The 23008-nt window shown below is 39.6% G+C and overlaps 1 protein-coding gene across 1 annotated transcript in view; it reads left to right on the top strand.

Moving 5' to 3' along the window:
* Positions 1-23008, top strand: part of IL1RAPL2 (interleukin 1 receptor accessory protein like 2) — a 684340-nt gene that overhangs the window by 513448 nt on the left and 147884 nt on the right. The window contains exon 6 of the mRNA XM_038748640.1: positions 12881-12955. Coding sequence (XP_038604568.1) covers positions 12881-12955 — 75 coding nt within the window. The remainder of the gene's footprint in view (positions 1-12880; positions 12956-23008) is intronic.

Genomic DNA, 23008 nt, shown 5'->3' with positions numbered 1-23008 from the left:
TTTGGTTTTGTTCTCTGTCTCCCCCTTCTAGACTGTGAGCCCACTGTTGGGTAGGGACTGTCTCTGTATGTTGCCAACTTGTACTTCCCAAGCGCTTAGTACAGTGCTCTGCACACAGTAAGTGCTCAATAAATATGATTGATTGATTAATTGATTGAATGTTCCCCATAATAATATTTGTTAAGCACTTACTAAGTGCCAGACACTGTACTAATGGTGGGGAAGTACAGGCAAATTGGGTTGGACACAGTCCTCAGTTTACTGATGAGGCAGCTGAGGCACAAAGAAGTTAGGTGGTTTGCCCAAGGTCACACGGCAGACAAGTGGTAGAACCAGAATTGGAACCCAGGTCCTTCTGACTCCCAGACCCGTGTTCTGTCCACTAGGCCACATTGCGTGGCTCAATGGAAAGAGCCCAGGCTTGGAAGTCAGAGGTCATGGGTTCAAATCCCTGCTCTGCCAATTGTCAGCTGTGTGATCTTGGGCAAGTCACTGAACTTCTCTGTGCCTCAGTTATGTCATCTGTAAAATGGGGATTAAGACTTTGAGCCCCACGTGGGACAACCTGATCACCTTGTATCCTCCCCAGCGCTTAGAACAGTGCTTTGCACATAGTAAGTGCTTAACAAATGCCGTCATTATAATAATAATTATTATTATTATTTCACACTCATGCATTCTATGAACACACGTGACTGGTCATGTATTTCCCACAAGTTATTTTACAAATGAAGATTGCAAATACTTTCCAAGCTTACAGAGGAAAATGAGATTCCTCTGTCAAAGACATAGCCTTGTTGTTCTAGACTTGCCTATTGCTGTTCTCCTAAGAACTACAGTGATATGTCCCATTGGAACATATTGGATTCAGATAGATAAGACTTGAGGAAGGAAATAGGACCTCAGAAAGAGTGTAATTGCAATGCTGTTTAAACACAGTTATCTTCACTGATGTGTTTCCACAGTAATAATCCCTCTCCATTTCTGCTGTGGATTTCATCATTTTCTGTGTCCTTTGTTGCACAGATAATGAGCTTTGGCTGCCAGGTGCATGTTGAAGTAATTATGAAAAATAAACATTGAGAGAGAGTTTGTAAAGCCTATATTTTAGGTTGAGGATTAGCTACTTTGTCAGGTTGACACTCGTGCTGTGGAAGCTCAGTGGCATAAAGTATCATTATTGATAGCAATGTTTCCATCTCATTTGTACCTCAGCTAACCACAGAACTGTCCACTGAAATAGCTATATAAAAGTTTGACCATTCTCCTAGGACTGAGTTGGTTTCTCACAGTCTGAGGATGTTTTATGAGCAAGTAGGATTTCCCATCAAAATATAAGATGGCACAGAATCGATCTGGCATGAATCAGGTGCAGGAGTGAGGCTCTGCCTCCATCTTTGCTGTAGCATTCTGCAGAAAGAGTTCTGTTTTCATCTATGAATGACATCAGGGGAGGGTTCGGATGCCAGAGTAAATTGAACTGTGTCTGGAAGCATGTTCATTTGAATTGGCAGAAAAGACAAGATTAACTCTGGCATGAGTCAATTTCATATCAAAGCATTAGCCTTCCATTTATTATTCAAAAGATGCCATCCAGACACCCAAATCTATTATCCAACAGTAGGCCACTTCTTGCTTAAATATCATTGGAGGGTGGCAGGGGGAGGGCCAGATACTAATGTATTCACTCAATCAATCATATTTATTGATCGCTTACTGCGTGTAAAGCACTGTACTAAGTGCTTGGAAAATAGTTCAGCAATAGAGACAATCCTTGTCCATACCGGGTTTACAATCTAGAAGGGGAAAGACAAACATCAAAACAAGTAAACAGGCATCAATATAAATAATAATTTATGGGAAAGCTTCAGGTCTTCTCAAGATGGAAATAAGGTACACTTCTCATTCGAGTGCTTAGTACGGTGCTTTGCACACAGCAAGCATTCAATAAATATGATTGAATAAATTGCACAGGCCAACAGAGACAAAGTAGTTTGCATTCTTCTGCATGGTGTACATAGTTGGCCAGCAAGTTCATCTAGCCTATTGGGTTGCTGAACTGGGTTGCTTTGATTATCCATTTCAGCATTGTAGTTCGTCTACTTATTTTAATAAATTCAATTAGTAATCCTGGAACAAAATCTGAGTAGTCCCTAATAGGCCAAAATCCCATGATATTTTTGCTATTTCTGGGGATGGTAGGGGCAGCAGGGTTATTTATTTATTAATTTCTGTCTCCCCCTCTAAACTGTAAACTTGTTATGGGTGAGGAAGGTGTTTGCTAATTCAATTGTATTATATTCTCCCAAGCACTTAGTACAATGCTCTGCACATAGTAAGGGCTAATAAATATGATTGATTGGTAGACATCATTCCAGAATCAACTTCATAATGTGTCAGTCAATCAGTGGTACTTATAGAGTGCTTATTGTGTTCAAAGCCCTGTACTAAGCGCTTGTCTATCATATGCTTATGTTTACTATAACTAGGCACAAAGCCCTATGAATACTAATTTAGCTTAAAGATATTAATTGCTTTTTATCTCCAAGATGTCTTTGATCAAACATTGGCAAATAATTATTTGGGGTTTTTTATGGCCTTTGTTAAGTGCTTTCTGTGGGTCAAACACTGTTCTAGGAGCTAAGGTTGATACAGGTCAGTTAGGTCGGACACAGTCTCTATTCCGCATGGGGCTCACATACTAAGTAGGAGAAAGAACAAGTATGAATCCGCATTTTACAGTTGAAGAAACTGAGGCACAGAGAAGTCAAGTGATTAGCCCAAGTTGACAGAGCAAGCAGTTGGCAGGGCAAGGATTAGAACCCAGGTCCTCTGACTCCAAGGCCCTTACCCTTTCCACTAGACAATACTTTTTCCAACAATTCCTAAATGCTTGGGAAAGCACAGTACAATGGAGTTGGTAGAAATGAACTCTTCTGGCAAGGATCTTACAGTCGAGAGGGGGAGACAGGCATTAGAATAAATTATGGAAAGAGGAGATGGCAGGATACAATGATATGTACGTAAATGCTGTGGAGTTTGGGGCAGAGTGAGTATTAAAGTGCTTAAAGGTGCAAGGGCATAGGAAATGTAGATTGGAGGGCAAATAATAAATGATTTTTATCCTGTGAAAACTGTCAAGTTAAGTATGTGGAAAGGAGTCAAAAGATGATAAAAGTTTGGATTCTGGAGTTTTGGGTTTTTTTGTTTGTTCGATTTTTTTTTACAGTTTGTGTTGAGCACTTACTATATGCCAGGCACTGTACTAAGCACCATGTCCTTCATGCACTCAAGGCACTCAGTCAGCTCTCTCCTTCTTACTTATCCACAGATCACAGCTTTTCCCATTTTCAAAGCCCTTCTGAAATCACATCCTTTCTAGGAGGTCTTCCATGACTTAATTCTAAACTCAAAGTACGACCCCCACCCCACCCCCAGCCACTTCAACAGATGTGCAGTACCTGAATACTTAAGTACTCACAACTCCTGGTAGTGTTTATGTGTGTATCTTTTACACCCTATTACTTTATTACTAATTTGTATGTATACATTGTGTATACAATTTATAATTTATATGTATATAAATTAGTATATATATATACTATATTCTTCCTGTCTGCATTTATTTCAGTGTGTGTTCCCCCACTACTTTTTAAGATACTTGAGGTTGGGGATTGTGTCTACTAAGTCCAGTCACACTCTCAATCAGAAATCAATTCTAGACTGTGAGCTGTTTGTGGGCAGGGATTATCTCGATTTGTTCCTGAATTGTCCTTTCCAAGTACTTAGTACAGTGCTCTGCACACAGTAAGTGCTCAATAAATATGATTGAATGAATTAATGAAATCAGATGCTCAACCAATACTATTATTGCCTGATTGATTCTTTAGATGCTCTTTCTCCAAATCTTCTTCCCCCCATCTCACCTCTTTTTCTGGGATCAGAGTCTCTCCCCCCACTACCCACCCCCCACCCCCAATGACGTCCTTTGCTCAATGGAAAGAGCATGGGCTTTGGAGTCAGAGGTCATGGGTTCAAATTCCGGCTCCGCCAATTGTCAGCTTTGTGACTTTGGGCAAGTCACTTAACTTCTCTGTGCCTCAGTTACCTCATCTGTAAAATGGGGATTAAGACTGTGAGCCCAAGGGACAACCTGAGTTCCTTGTAACCTCCCAAGAGCTTAGAACTGCTTTGCACATAGTAAGCGCTTAATAAATGCCATCATTATTATTATTATCTTGCTCAGAAACAATATTTCCACTTCAGTATTTCCACTTTCCCACTTGGCTTATTGTTCGTCCTAATAAAGCTTTGCCAGAATCTCCTTTGAGTCAGTTAACTTGGCACCATTCCCTGATAACTAAGCCTGAAACATGACATGGCAGATCTAATCTTAAAACAAGGTCAGAATGAGAAACCTCAGAAGGTTCATTATGAGTAAAGATGCACCTTAAAGCCATATCATTTAAATAATAATAATAATAATAATAATGGTATTTGTTAAGCACTTTCTATGTGCCAAGCACTTTTCTAAGTGCTGGGGGAGATACAAGGTAATTAGGTTGTCCCACGTGGGGCTCACAGTCTTAATCCCCATTTTACAGATGAAGTAACTGAGGCACAGAGAAGTTAAGTGACTTGCCCAAGATCACACAGCTGACAAGTGGCAGAGCTGGGATTAGAACCCATGACCTCTGACTCCCAAGCTTGGGCTCCTTCCATTGAGCTATGCTGCTTCTCTACATGTGGAAGAGAATCAGTCTAGTGCAGTCTGTTCCTCTGATGGCTTTCTTTGGTCTCTATTCCCTCAGTTCATATCTAATGATAGTAATACTGAAGATGTTTATTAAGAGCCTATTATGTGTGAAGCACGGTACTAAACTTGGGTAATATCAAGGTGAACAGATTAGACCTGTTCTCTGTTCCTTATAAAATATCAAAATCTTAAGAACAATAAATTATAATTGATTACAAGCAGTTTGGGAAATGAAGAGGCAGTCTTTAAATGAGATGGGCTTAGAATAAGGCAAGTGCCTTAGCACTGCCAGAAACCATTTTTAGAGGAAGGGAGTGCAGGTTGAGAATTAGTTATTTCACCTGCACTTTCAAAGCATAAAAGCTCAGCTAGACAGTGATATCAACTTCAAAAACAGAGGGCAATCCTATGTTGCCATTTTTCTCTGTATATTATGATCAGACCTGTGAGCTCCAACTACTCACACTGGTATTCGGCTCAAATCCTCTAATGAGAATGGTAACTCTTCTAACTCTGAATTCTAGTCAAGAGCAGAGCATATTTATCTGTTCCAGAGAAATTCCCTCTAAGTTCCCCATGTGAGAGAAACAGAGAGAGAAAGAAAAAGAAAGAGAGCCAAAATTTCCTGTCTACCAAAGCAGGGGGACAAAAAACCCAACCCATACTAACTTGTATTTAAGTATTCTCTTTCCCTAAGGTTGGTTTTTTTTTTTCAAGTTTGCAAAAGTAGCTTTTTTATCAGGAAAGAGTTGTGCTGAATAAACATTCTTTTCTCCAGAGAAGAGCCCTGTGTCAAATAGCATTGAAAAGAAATTGCTCATGACTTTATTCTTTGCTTTACGAAAGTTCATGCATTACTTGAAATCAAACATTATTGAAAGTAAATACAGCACCTGGAGGAAAGGGCACCTCTGGAAGCTTCTTGGCTGCCCGGCCATGCCATGCCCACCAGGCATGTCCATTGGATTGCAAAAGAAGGAAATTACAGAGGCAGATGCCTCTGACTTTGGAACATATTTTAATATATCTGAATCCCACTTGACTCCCATCCTTGCCCTAGGGAGTGCCAGTGGTGTGGAATTTGCCAGAAGCAAGGGGATTTGCTCAGACTGGATAAAAATAGCTTGTCTAATATTGATCCCACAGCTCATTAAAACGTTTAGAATTTCTATAGGCCCAAATGTTTCCAGAAAAGTGCTATTCTTTAACCAGTGTAGATCAGCAGCAAAAGTCTGTTTCAAAAATGGTTATGGGTAATTTCTGCCTGCAATTAGAGTTTATGTTTTGTGTTGTAACTTCTTGGAAAATGCAGGTTTCTAACTACTCTTACATGATATTCATGGACTCACTATGAGTGACATTGCCCTAAGGATACCAAAGGGAATATGATGTTCTTTGGCATTAAGCAAGTAGAAGCCTAATCAGTGCACCCCTTGGAGTTATGTACAAAAATAGGCAATTTGGGGGGTCCAAAGAATATAAGGGTAACGGGGTGATACTATTGATAAAATATTTGGAAACAAGTAGTAAATGGTGTTTCATTATAGGGATTGTGAATTCTGAAAACAGTCTATAGTGTTGAAATGCATGTGGTTTAAGTTTTTTACATTATTTAAAGTAGCTCTAGTCTCTATTCCATGATTAGATAACAGAAAACATAGGAATTCTAGAATAAAAATGTGGATAGTGAATTATGACCTGGGTAGAGAAATTGAATACAGGAATTGCATGTTCTACGTGCTGCTTGTGAGGGAATGAGTTTTCTTTGTTACAGAAGGAAGAGCTGAAATACAGTTTGTAATCTAGTTTGTGATCACATGCTAAAAAACATTGTCTTGGATGTACTGTGCCTGATATAGATATGTACCCATATTATTGAATTAATTTTAGAACAATCAGTTTCAATTGAAAATTCATACTTAACATTTTAGTTGCTGTCATAAAGCTTAGTGCTAAATCCCAATTGTTTTTTCCCCTTATTCTCCATGAACATAGAGTAGGAAAATCAACAAAGATTTAAATTATGGCCCCCTCTCAAAGATTGTACCAGTGTTTCACTGCAGCGGGTGCCCTGGAGAAAATGAGCTCTTTGTGGCACAGAGACTGTTTCTCACCTGATTATCTTGTATCTACCCTAATGCCTAGTGAAGTTTTTGGCACATATATTAAGTGCTTAACAAATATTAAAATATTAAGAAACAATTCAAGATTAAAAATGATTATATCCCACTGTAGCCACCAGTAAAAATGGCAAAACAAGAATCTCCATCACAGAAAAGATGGAAGTGAAGAGAAATATGGGCTCTGTACAACCTTCTCTCCCGCATCTCCCAATGCCCCGTTTGCTTCCTCCAAAGAGGAAAGAAGGAAAGAAGAAATTGCCATTGGATTTTTCAGGGTTTTTTTCTTTTATTGAGTCAAGAGTGTTGTCCTTTTATATGTCTATATCATCATCACAATGATATTTGTTAAGTGTTTACTACGTGCAGGGCATTGTACTCATCACTTGGGAGAGTACAATCCAACAGGGTTGACAGGCATATTCACTGCATTAATAGGCCATTTTGTTCTAATTTGAGAGCCACCTGGATTGACACAACTTAGAAATGACAGAATTGGATCATATTTTGGTGTGTATTAACAAGATGTACAAATCATGATTCAAGATAAAAGGTTTTACAGAGTTAGTTCAAGGAGGCATCCTTGCCCTAAGAAGAAGCTTCCAATCAATCCAGCAGTGGCATTTATTGAGTGATTACCGAGTGCTGAGCACTATCATATGCACTTTGATCTTTTCCCTTTAAACACTTGATCTTCACCCCACTCAGCCCCACAGCACTTATGTGTTTATAATAATTTATTTATATTGATGTTCATGCTTATTGTGTGCAGAGCACTTTACTGAATGCTTGGAAGAGTACAATATAACAGTAAACAGACACATTTCCTGCCCATAATGGGCTTACAGGCTAGAACAGGGGAGACATGCATTGATAGGTAGGTAGATCGATTGATAGAGATTAATTACAAATATGTACATAAGTACTGGGGGGCTAGGAGGAGGGAAGAATAAAGGGAGCAAGTGAGGGCAATGCAGAAGGGAGTGGGAGAAGAGGAAAGCGGGGGCGTAACCGGGGAAGGCTTCCTGGAGGAGTCATGCCTTCAGTAGTCTTTGAAAGCAGGGAAAGTAATTGTCTGTCAGATTTGAGAAGGAGAGTGTTCCAGGCCAGAGGCAAGACGTGGGTGAGGGGTTGGTGGTGAGATAGACCAGTTCTAGGCACAGTGAGAAGGTTAGCACCAGGGGAGTGAAGTGTGCAGGCTGGGTGTAGAGGAGAGAGGTGAGGTGAGGTAAGAGGTGGCAAGGTGGTGGAGTGTTTTAAGTGGTGATGAGTTCTTGTTTGATGCCTACATGGATGGGCAACCACTGCAGTTTTTTGAGGAGTGGTGACATATATGTTTTTCCCTCTAGACTGTAAGGTCCTTCTGTGCAGGAACTTGTCTACTAACTCTGTTGTACCCTCCGAAGTGTTTAGTACAGTGTTCTGCACACAGTTAATGCTCAGTGAATGTGATTGATTAATCAGTAGATTGGGCGAGTACAAAACAAAAGAGTTGGATAGGATCCCTGCCCACAGGGAGCTTTCTGCCTAGCGGGGCAGGCAGACATTAAAATAAACTAAAGCTAGGGGTAATTGAAGAGTATAGGGATAGGCATGTAAATGCTGTGGGGCTGGGGTGAATATCAGGTGCTTAAAGGGTACAAATTGAATTTCATAGGTGGCACATAAGGGAGAGTGAATATGGGAAATAAGGAGGAAGTCCACTTGGAAAAAATGGGATCTTAATATGGCCTTTAAGGTGGGGAGAGTGGTTGCTACTGGATATGAAGGGGAAAGAAGTTTCAGGACAGAGGGAAGATGTGAGCAAAGGGTTAGCGATGAGACATGAGATTATGGTACAGTGAATAGAACAAAGTGTGCAAGGTTGTGTGGTAGAAGGAGATCAGCAAGATAACTATTCCTGCCAGAGAAAATGAAGGCTGAAAAAATTACCCACGTCGATAGCATTAACCCCTAAGAGAAGCAAACTTGGAATCTGGTTTAAATGTTTTTTCTGAGCTCTGCACTGTTTATCATTTTGGTTGCGTTTGAAGATTCTTATGTGAATTCTTAGGGGACCCCTTCTTGATCTTTGCAGGGAACTTAACTTCTCCCACATTCCAATTTTCTTGTGCAGTACTAATTTATTAAGTACTTATTTTATGTAGGACACTGTACAATGTATTAGGCGTCTATAAGCATTATGCAAGGAAGTTGAAAATCTCTCCTCTTTCCCAGAATCGTGAAGGAGTATCGATTAGAAATGTACATTTTCTTGGTGTTATATCATTGAAATGCTTGGGGATTTCTGGGCTGCAGCACCTTTTGTTCCACCAGGTCTTTAACAGCTGCAGGACAATGTTCCTTATCTTTGTATTTAGTAGTTCTAGGAGAGACAGCTTTCCCGCTTTGTGGTTGATGAGAAGGCAAAGATGAACATCTTGGTGAGAGGTGGAAGCATTCCCCTAGGGCACAAATACGTGTCTGAGAAAGCACTCAGTAATGGCCTTGCTCTAAGAAGCTAATGAGTTTACTTAGGCTCCCGGCAGTTTCAAATGTTGCAAAGTCTCTTCAGCTGCAGCTTTATTTAACTACTTTTCAGCTGACCTTTTCAGGATGCCTGAGTATATAGAAGGAAAACCAATAAAAAAAAAAACTCACCAAAAATCGGTGAAATTTTTTCTCTCCTGCTTGCAATGCCACAGAACTTTCTTGGTCCCAGGAAGAGGGACTATGTTTGGGAAAAACGACTTGAATATTTTACTTAATGAGGCTTGAGGCCAAATCTGTTAAACATGGCTTACAGGTCAACAAGCACTGACTGAAATAGCCTTGCTAACAGAAGTAATGAAGGTGTTATGGTTAAATTAGGGGCATTACAGTGCTTGTCCATGTCATATGAGCTGGAGTTGGAAAAACAGGCAGCCAGCCCAGAACAAGAGGAATAAATCAGCTAATTTCCCACAAAGCCCAGTGGTCTTTAAACTTAAAATGAAGGAAAAGTTGTGTGTAATAGTTTTCCAACCAGTTTTATAGAGGGAGTAAAGGACAAGAACCATTCTGTCTGAAAATGGTCCCGACTGAGTTCAGTTTTCATTTTAAGAAATACTTTGTGATGGGAGTTCTGCCATGAAATTTAACAAATGAATGCTTAATATATGGGTACAAAGTAGACTTACTGCTGTACTCTGATTAGCACTCTTAATAGTTCCATGAAAATAGAGTGATAAGCCAAACAGCTCTAACAGGATAGTTCCCCATAGGAAATAATGCAAGGTGCATTACTGCATTTTCAAAATTAACGAAAAAACAACCAAAATAATCAATCAGTAGTATTTATTCAGTTCTTATTATGTGTAGAGCATTCATTCAATAATATTAAGTGCTTACTGTGTGCAGAGCACTGTACTAAGCACTTGGGAAAGTACAGTACAACAATAAACAGTGACAATCCCTGCCCGCAATGAGCTTACAGTCTAGAGTATGAGCTTACAATAATGTAAATACTGTAAAAAACAGTGATTAAAAACACAATTTAGTTACATGATTGAGTAGTGTGGTAAATATGAACCAATAATGAAAAAATTTGAATTATATTTTTATGCAGATACATAAATACATAAATTATCCTCTAAGAATTAGCTGAGTCTATTCAACTAGAGACATCTTAAACCAATAGGCTAGAGATGTTTGTACCAACAGATCTGCCATTTTTTATGCTAAATTAAAATGGACTTTAATCATTCTATTCAAGTAAGTCAAAATTTTTCACGAAGAAGGGAAGAGAAACACTTAAGGCAAGGAAAACACAGTTATCTTTACTTGGGAGAAAGGGAGTGCTGTAAGTGATACTGGCATTACAATAGTTGAAATGCCAAAGAATGTTAAGAGAAGAGTGTCATAATGGGGGATTGCTATACTGGACTTCATAATACAAGTAATGAATATGTGCTGTTGACTTACTATTTTCTTTTTTAGCTTTCAGTGATAAATTTTCATGTAAACTGTTGCTAACACTAGTGTCAAGCTAAAAGTGAGAATAAGAAGTGATTTTAAATCAATCATACCACTCTGAAATGAAAAAAATTCACATTTCTCCAAACTTCATTGTTTCTATCATTGCCTCCTGTTTGTAAGTCAGGCCTGCTGATGATATTGAGAAAGAAACACGGACAGAAAGATGGAGAGAGACAGGCACACACTTGCTAGCTTTCTAGTATTTCTACCCTAGGTTATATCATAAGTGTAACACTGACATTATCACTAGCCTGTCTTATATTCTTGGCATTTATGACTGTCATAACAGGTACATTTCAGAGTTGCTTCCCACAGTATTTTTCCCAACTTGACTCTTATCCATGTGAGCCTGAGGAAGTTAAAAATGATTGAAAACTCTGAAATCATGATGGATAGATAGAGTGGACCCGGAACTGCTATTTGCCAAATATCCAGTGTCTGTCTGAGGGACCACCTAAGTTTTTCTTCTTTCTGCATAACAACACCATCAACATTGCCCCAGAAGCCTGTAACCTCAGTGCCATCCTGTACCCCTTGCTGTTCTTCAGTACTAACATTCAATATACTGCCAAATCCTGCAAATTCTTCCCAATAATATCCCCTGGATCCACCCCTTCCTCTCTTCCCAGCTACCACCCTGCTCCAAGCACTAGCCCTGTCATGACTAGACAGTTGCATCAGCCTCCTCAGTGGTCTTCCTGCCTCCAGCCTCTTCCCATTCTGATCTATACTGCACACTGCTTCATAGAACATCTTCTTGGAGCGTTCCTTTGCACCCAGCTTTTCTGTCCTCTAAACTCTCCCCGGGCTTTCAGTATTCCTCGTCATCAAGCAAAAATTCCCAACATTTGGCTTCAAGGCCTCTAAGGTATGAGCTCCATTTTCCATATTTTCTCTTTTTCACCCACTATTTCCCAGCTCGCTGTCTCTTCACTGCTCTCAAACTAACCTTCTAACCATATCTTGATCTTGCCTCCCCAGCCTTTATCCCTTCTCCATGCTATTCTCCCAGCATGAAACTCCCTCTCAGCCCAAATCCAATAGACCACAGCAGTCCCCATGTTCAGTGCCGCAGTATCATCCTAAAATCCCATCTCTCCCAACGAGGCTTCTCCAATTAGTTTCCAGCGTGCCCAAGACATAGAAACTCAGTAAAAGTTGCTGCACTGCTGGAAAAAGTGGGAGAGCAACACTACCTCTAGCCTGCCTTTAACCTTACCCCCGATGATGCCACCAATCCCCAAATCACTTCTGCCATAGATTTGACACCCCAGGAATTTGCCCAGTCGGCTGGGCAGCCTGGGAGCTCGAAGCATGGAGAAGAATTTATTTTCCCGCCAGTGATCAGGCTCATGGATGATCTGCTTGAAAACGTAATTTGGAATCTCTAACCTCATCTCTTTTGACTTCTGGCTGCCAACTCTTGGACAGTTAAAACCCCGGCGACAAGATGCTGCCATTTCCCTGTGCCAACCACACCACTTCCCACTTGTTTCCAGATGGCAGGCCAGGCTGAGTTGCAGAGAGACTGGATTTAGTGCAAAAGACCTGGGGCTGAGCAGATTAGAATGGATGTGTGACAGGCCAAAATACTTCCAAAGCTCCCTGAACATTTCCCCCAAGAAATGCTCTCTTCCCTTAACTCTCCTTAAGGATGTGACCCTTCAAAGGAAGGGGAAGAGGACATTTAATGTGTAGTCTGCTATGTGGTACGTAAAATATTTGAATGCTTATCATTTCCCTCTGGAAAAAGCCCCTCGTAGGGAGTCCACTTGTTTGCTCTCCGTGAAAAGTGTAACTGTTGAAGTGACCAATTTGCAGTGAATCATTGGGACCCTAAACATGCTGGGAAATTGATACTGTATTGATAGCCTAGCCACCAAAGATGGATAATGAATGTTTACCCACCATCAAGTCCACAAACATGAAATATTTTACATGATACAATTTTTCTTATTCTGTAATTTATCTCAATTTTCCCATTACATTCTCTTATTTTCTTTTCCAGCTCTACTCACAGACAAACCTCCTAAGCCACTGTTCCCCATGGAGAACCAGCCAAGTGTTATAGATGTCCAACTGGGTAAGTCCCCTTCTGGGAATAATAGATCCTAAACATCCACTCTGTTAGCAGATGGGAAAAATTACATTTACTGAGGAAAGTTTATTGCCACTGTTATCACATGCAAATCGATTTGTGTCTTTGCATTTAAAACTGTAGAGTTAACTGCAGCAGCAGTTATAGGAAATGGATTTGTGGTACCAAAGAATGGTAATACTAATTGGTTACCTTGGGTTTAAAATGAGTAGTTCAGCAGTTCTTTTTAACTCTGTGATAGATGAAATGAAGTTGGCAATGATGTTAACCAAAAGTTGTTTTCCTAGGGAGTTCTAATTTCTGCCAGCCACTGTATAGTTCCTGCAGAAACAAGTGTTTCAAGATGGAAAGATACAGGATTAAAATGAGTTGATCAGTTTCTTTTAAATGGCAAAATTTAAGTCTTCTTTAAAACTTGTTTTCAATTTGTATGTATGTGAATCAAATGGTGCTGGGAAAGGAAGAGTTTAGCTACTGAATTCCTAGATGCTAATGTTTCTTACAGTCCCAAATCAAGATACAGAATGTTGAGCCTCTTATTTTTGTAACCTCAACCACAAATCCATGTTACAAATCCTCATATTTTTAAAACATGAGCTCTAAACACAGGAGCCATGTGCTGTTTTCCTTGAAACTGTGGATTTTAATATTAAATATGGCCTTTAAATTAGGATGCAAGCTTTCATCTGTCCTTTAGATGTCTAAGAAACACTACACATTTATTTGACTGAAGAGCAGAAAAACAAGAAAATTTCAGTGTACTGAGGAAAAGTCTGGTTTTAGATTTACTTATTGCATCCAGTACTTGCGACTGGGGAAAGAGCTAGGGGCAGCCAAATTGGCTTCAAATATATTGAAGCATGTTTTGACCATTCTTGAAACTCGAAGCCTCAACATGATGTTTATATATCTGTAAGGAAAGAGCATGTATTCAATGATCGTACAATAGCAAAATTAGCACTAAACTATCCAGATAATTTAGCACAAAGATATTGGAAAGGTGAAAGAGAGAATAAATTATCCTGCAGGGAGCTGGTGATAGTGGTGAAGACTTGGATTGCCCATTTTTTCTTAATTGACACTGATTGATGTACTGTGTAAATATGTATTTTTTCAAAATCACCCCATTTTTGATGAAATTCCAACCAGAAATTTCAAATGCAGTGAAGCCCTGACAAACTGTATGATATCTTAAAAAAGCTGACTTTACTAAATAGACCAATGCATTATTCCTGTTGAAAACTGGAACAAAGGGGCAGCATCCCAAGCTTCCACCTTTCCTCCTTCTCTCTTCATGGCCATGAAATTTGGTGAGTTGGTCAAGAGGCAAGAATGAAGGAAAGAACTTGCTGAAGGAGGAACTGAGGGGTTATAGTCCTGCCAAAAATAAGCTGAGCATGCTTTGGGCTTGCTCTAGCCTGGAGATGGAAATCCAAGCATCTAAATGAAGCATAAGCATCAGAGCAGGCTATAGATTTAGTCAGGATAACCTTAATTTCAGGAATTCATATCTTTTTTTAATTGCTAGGTACAGTCTACAAAACCCAGAACTTTCCCCACTAAACCAGTACATGTGGTCCACCTAGTTATAATTCATAAAACATCTACTGAGTTGTCACTAGGTGAACTTCAGTACATGAAGTATTAACTTCCATATATTGTTTTTGGTTTTTTGGCTTTTTTTAAATGATATTTGTTAAGTGTTTACTGTGTGCCAGGCACTGCACTAAGCTCTGGAGTAGACACAAGGTAATCAGGTTGGGTGGTCACAGTCCATGTCCCACATGGAGCTCAGTCTTAATCCCCATTTTACAGATAGGGTAATTGAGGCACAGAGAAGTAAAGTGTCTTGCCCAGTGTCACACAGCAGACAAGTGGTAGAGCTGGGATTAGAACCCAGTTCCTTCTGACTCCTAGGCCTGTGCTCTTTTCACTAGTCCACATGGCTTCTCACAGTGCTAGTTAAGTATAAAGTTATGTTTTGTATTGTGGTAATCAAGACAGGTTAAAAAGAGTTCTGAATGAATCAGTTTACTCCCCCAGTTTAAGATCTGTGTAGAAAGTGTTACTGTTTGTAGCACAATTCAGAAGCTATTTGATTCAAAAAAGAGGGATGTGCCCATCTGGCACCTTCTCTGAATAAAATAATAAAACGTATTTTCACATCACTTCAGTGTATATTTTTCTAGTTAGGTGCCAGTGGCAGATTGCCTTGAAGAGTGCTCTGTGTGGAATAAATTGTCATTTTAAGAAACTTATATACAAAAGAAGGTGGAAAAAACTGGACGAGGGCAAGGTTGACTTCCTGGCCACGATAAATGACTTTGGCAATCAATCTTCTTGGTTCTGAAATTGGTTTCATTTCCATACCTTTGACCACCCATATGCTAAGCAATTCAACAGGCCCTGTATCAATCACAAACAGGAATTTAGAAAGGAAGTGACATAAAGCTATACAGAGATTTGCAGGAAAGTGTTTTTAACCCAAACAAATAGAAAACCACTTGTGTTTCAAATTTGTATTGAAGTAAATTGCTAGATTTGACTCAATCAATTTTCCATAGCAAGAGTAAATAGCAGCTTCCGATTGCACTTTTTGCTCCTTATTTATCAGCAAAACTGTAAATTAACTTTTCATTCAAAATAACCAGCTGTGAAATGCTGTAAATTCCAACATTTTTGTGATTTTTCGAGCACATGGTTGAACGTTTTCCTGGTTTCACTTCCACACAATTACAATAAGTAACTGTTGGATTTAAAATTTCCTTAGAAATAAATCTTGAGAGGCAGCATGGTCTAGTAGAAAGAGCACAGGTTGGGCAATGAAAAGACAGTAGTACTATCCTGGCTTTACCACTGGCCCATCTTTACCACTTGCCTTTGGACAAGTCACTTAACTTCTCTGTAAAACAGGGACTGAAAACTTGTTCTCCCCCACTGAGACAGTGAGTCCCTTCTGGGGCAGAGACTATGCCTGATCTAATTGTATTGTATCCACTTCAGTGCTTAGCAGAGTGCTTGGCACATAATAATAGCACTTAGAAAAGTGGTTGGCACATAGTAAGCACTTAACAAATACCATTATTATTATAATTATATTATATATAATCATTACAGTGCTTAGTAAGTACATAAATCACACACTTATTACATTTCTGACTACACAGAGATTGGCATTCGTAAAAGATTTTTCCACACCTCCATATCCTAACAAATATTTTGACGACTTCTATTCTGTGATATAAACTATGTTACCCACCAGGTTTCCTGAATTTACTTGTAATTTTGCTGATATAGCATTGACAGTTGGATTGTTGCTCTACTGAGTTTACATAATGCTGAAAAATGATTAATTTTGAAAAGGACCCTGTCCATGTTGAGATGAGAAATGCATTCTTATCTAATATTCAGAAAATTATTGTTATAATATTTTATGAAGATAGTACAGGCAACTAACAGCACATTAAGTTGCCTTTAAGAACAGTAAAAAAAAAAAGAGAGAGAGAGAAAAAAATCCACCCAAATACTGACCAAAAGATTTCGGATTCAGTCTCTGTATTCAATTTATTTTCCTCTCCAAAAGGAGTAAATTTGATTTTTTACATAATTGTTGCTAATGTTCTTTTCTGCAGGTAGAAAGTACCTAATACCGAATTGTTATTGTTATATTTGTTAAGCACCTATTATGTACCACCTGTTGTACTAAGCACTGGGGTAGATAATCAGGTAAGCGCTGTCCCTGTCTCACATGGGGCTCACAGAGTAGGAAGAGAGAGAACAGCCACTGGGTCACCATTTTACAGATGAAGAACCTGAGGTTTAGACAATTTAACTGGTTTACAGATAAGTGGCAGAGCCGGGATATAAAACCAAGATCCTCTGACTTCCAGACCTGTACTCTTCTCACCTTTATTACCAAACTGTTTAAATAGTAGAGCAGCATATAGGATGCAGAGAATTTATTAGAGAGGAAGAAAGATAACTTCTCCTTACACTTGTTTTTTGTGACCTAAATTTTGCAGACTTCATCTGGGCTTCAAATCCAATATATAGCTTGCTTATAAATAGTAGTCTGTGAAAAAAGTTTTTCATGGGTAGCAAATACAAGTAGACAGAGGTTTCTTTCAGTAGAACACCCAAATCTGTACCAAGGATACACCCTAAATCTTTAAAGACTAAAGTTTTCTCTGTGGTACACTTAAAAAGGTAATCCATAAAAAGAGCTCTTATTTCAGCCAAATTTTTCAACTATCCCATGTGAATGTGGCTTCTCTTCAAGATACGTATCACCTCTAATCACTAGCATCTTCATGGAAGCCACCAATCTTAAATGGGTTAAACCTTTGGAAACCGTAGGAAAACAATCACAAAATAATAGTCATGTGAGAGTATTATTTGCCATGAATATAAGACTTTCTTGCAGTTTTATATAAAGCTGAACTTAAGTTCTATGACCGTTATTCTAGCTGTCTATATTTTTGTGTTCGTTTCCCCCTTCAGTGTGTAATAATAATAATGATGATGTTGGCACTAATTAAGCGCTTACTATGTGCAAAGCATTGTTCTAAGCGCTGGGGTGGTTACAAGGTGATCAGGTAGTCCCACGGGCGGCTCACAGTCTTAATCCCCATTTTACAGATGAGGTAACTGAGGCCCAGAGAAGTTGTGACCTCCCCAAAGTCACATTGCTGACAATTGGTGGAGTCGGGATTTGAACCCATGACTTCTGACTCCAAAGCCTGTACTCTTTTCACTGAGCCACACTGCTTATCCCGTGGGCAGGGAATGTGTTGCTTGGATAGCTTGTACTTCCCAAACCCCTAGTGCAGTGCCCTGCATCAAGTGGGCAATCAGTAAATTTGAGTGCTACTACTACTACCCCTATGACCATCACTTTTTGGGCTTTGAGAGTGGGGAGAGCCAGGAAGGCTTTCCTAGCTAACCTGGACAGCATCTTTGCATCCTGCCTATGGGGCTGTTAATAAATGGGCAAAAGGGAAAGGACAAGTAGCAGTATAGAGGTAAGACTGGGAGAGAGGAAAAGAAATGCTTTTGCATCCTGGTAGCTGCAGGTCCAGAGGAAGGCCCAGATGATTTCTGGGAGTACCTTGGTAGTGGTGGGCCTTGGGTAAATGCCCAGTTTATGTAATGGGCATTTTCCCCTTGTGAACAGTAAGAATGTGGTCTTATGGGACACTGAATTTTCTTCTTCTGAATTTACTAAAGATCAAAAGTATTAAAATGCCCTACAAAAAAAGTAAATACAGACCCTTTCCTCCTTATTTGCTCTTTGCTGAAGCCCTGAGGTCCAAATGACCATCAGAGAGAATCAGAACACTTGAGCAGTTCAAATCAATTGCATTATCTCAGATGTTTTTTTAAGCCAAGCATTTCATTCCCACTTGGCTCTTCTCTGGGCTGTAGTCTTTTTCTTTGTTTCCCCCTTTCACTTCAGTCCTCGTTCAGTAATTTTTACTTGTATAAATCAACTTGGGTATTCCAGTTAATGTTTGATTTAATTGGGCTGCTTATTTGCTCCTGGCTAAAATCTTCCCTACAGTTATGATAGTTAATCCAGAACAGAAATTGATTCCTCAAACAAATCAGTATTCACTGGAAATTATTCTAGATCCCCAAAGATACCTCTTTATTAAGTCAGTTCAAGAGGCTGAAGAAAAACTGAAAGCAAGATCAGTGATCAGACTGACAACAAAAATGCGCAGGCGGGACTTTGCAAAACAGCAGTTTCCAGGGAATTTTGTCTACCCTTACTCTCTTGTCTTTTCCAATGTCTGATGTATTTACTCTTGATCATGTGGGTCAGTCTCCTTGACAATGTCATATGGGATCCATGAGGCATCACTCTTGAGCCAGGATTAAGGTTTCAATAGTCACAGTTGCTAGGATTCTATGTGATATCTCCAACGGAGGAAGAAGGGCGCTCTCTCGCCCCTGCCAGTAGGGATACAGAGTGCAATGAGTGAGTAGGTGGACAGGAGCGCAGCATCTTAAATGGTCTTCACCCATGTTCTCAATCAATGGTATTTATTGAGCACTTAATGGGTGCAGAGCCTCATACTAAACAATTGGGAGAGTACAATATTAATAGAGTTGGTAGACCCATTTCCTGCTCACAGTGTTAGCCAGCTTCAGACAGGACTGGAACTAATCCTGAAGCCTGGAGCTTTGTTCTGCATATCAAACAGTTTTGAAGCATTGTGTCTGTGTGTCGCCTTTAAGAGAATGTTTGATTCTTTAAGATTATGAGGGAAAAGTTTGATAGAGATTATCCAAATCAATAAATCAGTCGTTTTTCCCAGTTTTGGATAGAGTTGGCCATTGTGTTAAAAACTTGACTGTTCATTGTTATCCTTAATTTGGACTGAAAATAACCTGGTATAGTGCTGTAGTAAGCATCACCATCCTCCCTGCCTTTCAAACCCACAACCTTGGCATTATCCTCAACTCATCTCTCTCATTGAACCCACATGATCAATCTCTTACCAAATCCTGCCAGTTCTATCTTCACAACATCACCAAAATTGGTCTTCTCTACTTCTTCCAAACTGCTATTTCGGTGATTCCACATTGACTACTGCATCAGCCTCCTTGCTGATCTCCCTGTCTCCTGTCTCTTCCCCTCCACCCCACACTTCACTCTGCTGCCTGGATTATTTTTCTTAGAAACTGTTCAGTACATGTCTCGTCACTCATTAAGACCTCCAGGAGTTGCCCATCCATCCACCTCTGTGTCAGAAAGAAATCCCTAACCATCAACTCCAAAGCACTCAATCAGCTGACTGCCTGCTACTTTACCTCACTGATTTCCAATGTGCATATCTATAATTCTATTCATTTATATTTAGGAGAAGCAGTGTGGCTCAGTGGAAAGAGCATAGACTTTGGAGTCAGAGGTCATGGGTTCAAATCCCGGCTCTGCCAGTTGTCAGCTGTGTGACTTTGGGCAAGTCACTTCACTTCTCTGTGCCTCAGTTACCTCATCTGTAAAATGGGGATTAAGACTGTGATAACCTTGTAATAACCTTGTAACCTCCCCAGTGCTTAGAACAGTGCTTTGCACATAGTGCTTAATAAATGCCATTATTATTATTATTATTATTATATTGATGTCTGTTTACTTGTTTTGATGTCTGTCTCCCCCCTTCTAGATTTTAAGCTTTGTGTGGGCAGGGATTGTCTCTGTTGCTGAATTGTACTTTCCAAGCACTTTGCTGTGTGCAGAGCACTGTACTAACACTCAATAAATGTGATTGATTGAATGAATGAAGACTACAACCCAGTCCACACACTTTACCCTTCTAACCCCAACCTGCTCATCATACGTTGATCTTGTCTATCCCCTTGCCAACCTTTTGCCCATACCCTCCATCTCGCCCTCTGTATACAGCAGACCACCACTCCCCCTACCTTCAAAGCCCTATTAAAATCACATCTCCTCCAAGTGGCCTACTCCAACAAAGCTCGTTTCCTCTGCTCCCTCTGTCAATCAGTCAGTGGTATTTATTGAGCACTTACTTTGTGCAGAACACTGTACTGAGCACTTTGGAGGGTACAGTACACAGTCATAATAATAATAATTATGGTATTTGTTAAGTGCTTACTATGTGCCAAGCACTGTACTAAGCACTGGGGTAGATACAAGGTAATCAGGTTGTCCCACGTGGGGCTCACAGTATTAACCCGCATTTTTACAGATGAGTTAACTGAGGCACAGAGAAGTTGTGACTTGCCCAAAGTCATTGGAATAAATACCTTCCTTAATATTTCATTTTGTCATCATCACCTAGTTTGACCTCAGAAAATTACACATCATGTGCTTATTGTGTGCAGAGCATTATACTAAGCACTTGGGAGAGTACATTATGACAGTTGGTAGAAACATTCCCTGTCCACAACAAGCTTGTGGTCTACCACTGATTGATGAGAGAGGGAGTTCCAGACAGTAGGAAATGTGTGAGCAAGGAAACAAACTGGGAGAATCAAGAGGGAGGAGATTAGCTAGAAAGGAGTGAAAAGGGAGAGCTGGGATCTAGGTTAAGGCTTGATAATCCCTTTCATTTTCACTCAGAAATAATATTGAAATTCCCCTAGAATGGTTGAATCCCTGTTGTTTTGAAATTTGATTGGATTACCCCACCACATACTTTTACCATTTGATTTATAAAGACTAATATCACAAATTTTGTTTTTAACATCTGAGCATCTCCCTTTAGGCATCCACTCTGTATTGTCTGAGAAACATATCTATTACATGTTATTATTAGTCATGTTGCCAGAGAACACAAGTGTTTATAGGATTCTCATAGTGTTAATGATAAATGGAGCTGATATTATTTCCAAAATGCTGTTTCAGCCTAAGCATTTCATTAGAGCACTAGTTCCGTTAACCATGTTATGCACTAGAGGAAACAGATGGCTAATCTTCAGTTAGACGAGACAAGCAGGAAAAACATAAGTAGGCTGCCTCTCCTCTTTCTGTTTTCACCTTACATAAGGCCAATTTCCAATCTGTTTTCCAACAGGGTGCTCTATCTAAATCTTGGTCAAAAATAATAAATGTTTATGAAGGTTCAAAAGAATTGGATGGTGAATATCTTTAGCAGCAAAATGTGGATTAATTCAAAAGAATTTGTTTCCTTGTCCTCTCCTTTGTATTTCTAGCATTATTTCAGTTGCAGATTGACCAAGCCCCATTGCGGGTTTTAAAACATTTTTGGTGATTTTTTGAGAAGGGCAAAAGGGACATACAAAGTTTTCCAGAAAGATGTGGCCTTAAAGAGTCAGAAACTCTTTACATTTCCATGGGCTTTTGGAAGGTACCCATGCATGGGAGTCAAAGGACCTGGTTTCTAATCCCAGCTCCGCCACTTGGCTGCTGTGTGACCTTGGGCAAATCACTTAATTTATCTGTGCCTCAATTACCTTGTCTGTAAAATTGGGATTAAATCTTCCTTGGTCCTATTTCGACTGTGAGCCCCATGTGTGACAAGAACTGTCTCCCGTCTGACTATTTTGTATCTACCCTCGTGCTTAGTACAGTGCTTGGCACATAATTAATGCTTAACAATGTAATAATAATAATAAGAAGAATATCAAATCAGAAAAGAAAAATAAAGGAATCATTCCATGATTTCAAGGAACAGGAAGAAGAAGAGAAATCATTGCTAAGTTTTTTAATAAAGTATAGGAACATCTATACAATCAAGCATAGAAACATCTGGCAAAGCATAGATTACTGTTTCACAGTGGCATGCTGTAGCAGTACATGAGTTAGAAGAGAACATCATATGCCAACTCAGCAATTCATTTCCCAGCTCACTATAAAGTGGAGAGCATCAATGCTGTTGACTAAAAATAAAAAAAAAAAGATGCACTGGGGATTTATGATTCTATTTAGCCCTGTCGTTAAGCTTAAATGTCACATGTCCAAAGATGCCGTTACAGGAAATCTCAAGTATGAGTAATAATTATTGTGATACATATTCCTGTATTTATAGAAGTTACATGAATATGTATAAACTCAATCACCCCTTTATCCACTACCGGTTCAAAACATTCTCCTGGTTTGTTTTCAGTGAAGTTTGTACCTAGACATTATAGTGCACTGACAACGTTCTACATCCCTTTGACATTTCCAGGGTCTTTGCCTTAAATCCTGGCTGAAATAACCTTGGGAATCAGTTTAGGAGTGCCTGGCCCCCAATTAGCTTCCTCTTGATCCTAAAGCCAACCGCCACTGCCTGTCCTGGGACTGGCATGTTGGATTTCCCTCCCTATCAAACACAAACTTTCTGCACCTTATCACTGCCTTCAATCCTCATTTCAAACCCAGACATCTCCCTGAAGGTAAGAAGATCGTTCGGGTGTAGCCTACCATGCCCTTTTGAGGCTGGCTACAGGAAGCTTGTGGTGAAAACTTGCCCTCCTGTTCCTTGGCTTCCCAGCTCCACACTTGTTCATCGGACCTGGAGGTTCTCTTCCAACCCCTACCACAAGCAGACACCAAGAACAAAAGTA

This window comes from Tachyglossus aculeatus, chromosome 6, assembly GCF_015852505.1.
Source record: "Tachyglossus aculeatus isolate mTacAcu1 chromosome 6, mTacAcu1.pri, whole genome shotgun sequence".
Taxonomy (NCBI): Eukaryota; Metazoa; Chordata; class Mammalia; order Monotremata; family Tachyglossidae; genus Tachyglossus; species Tachyglossus aculeatus.
Note: the sequence above shows the minus strand (reverse complement) of the source record. Positions and strands in the feature narration are given on the sequence as shown.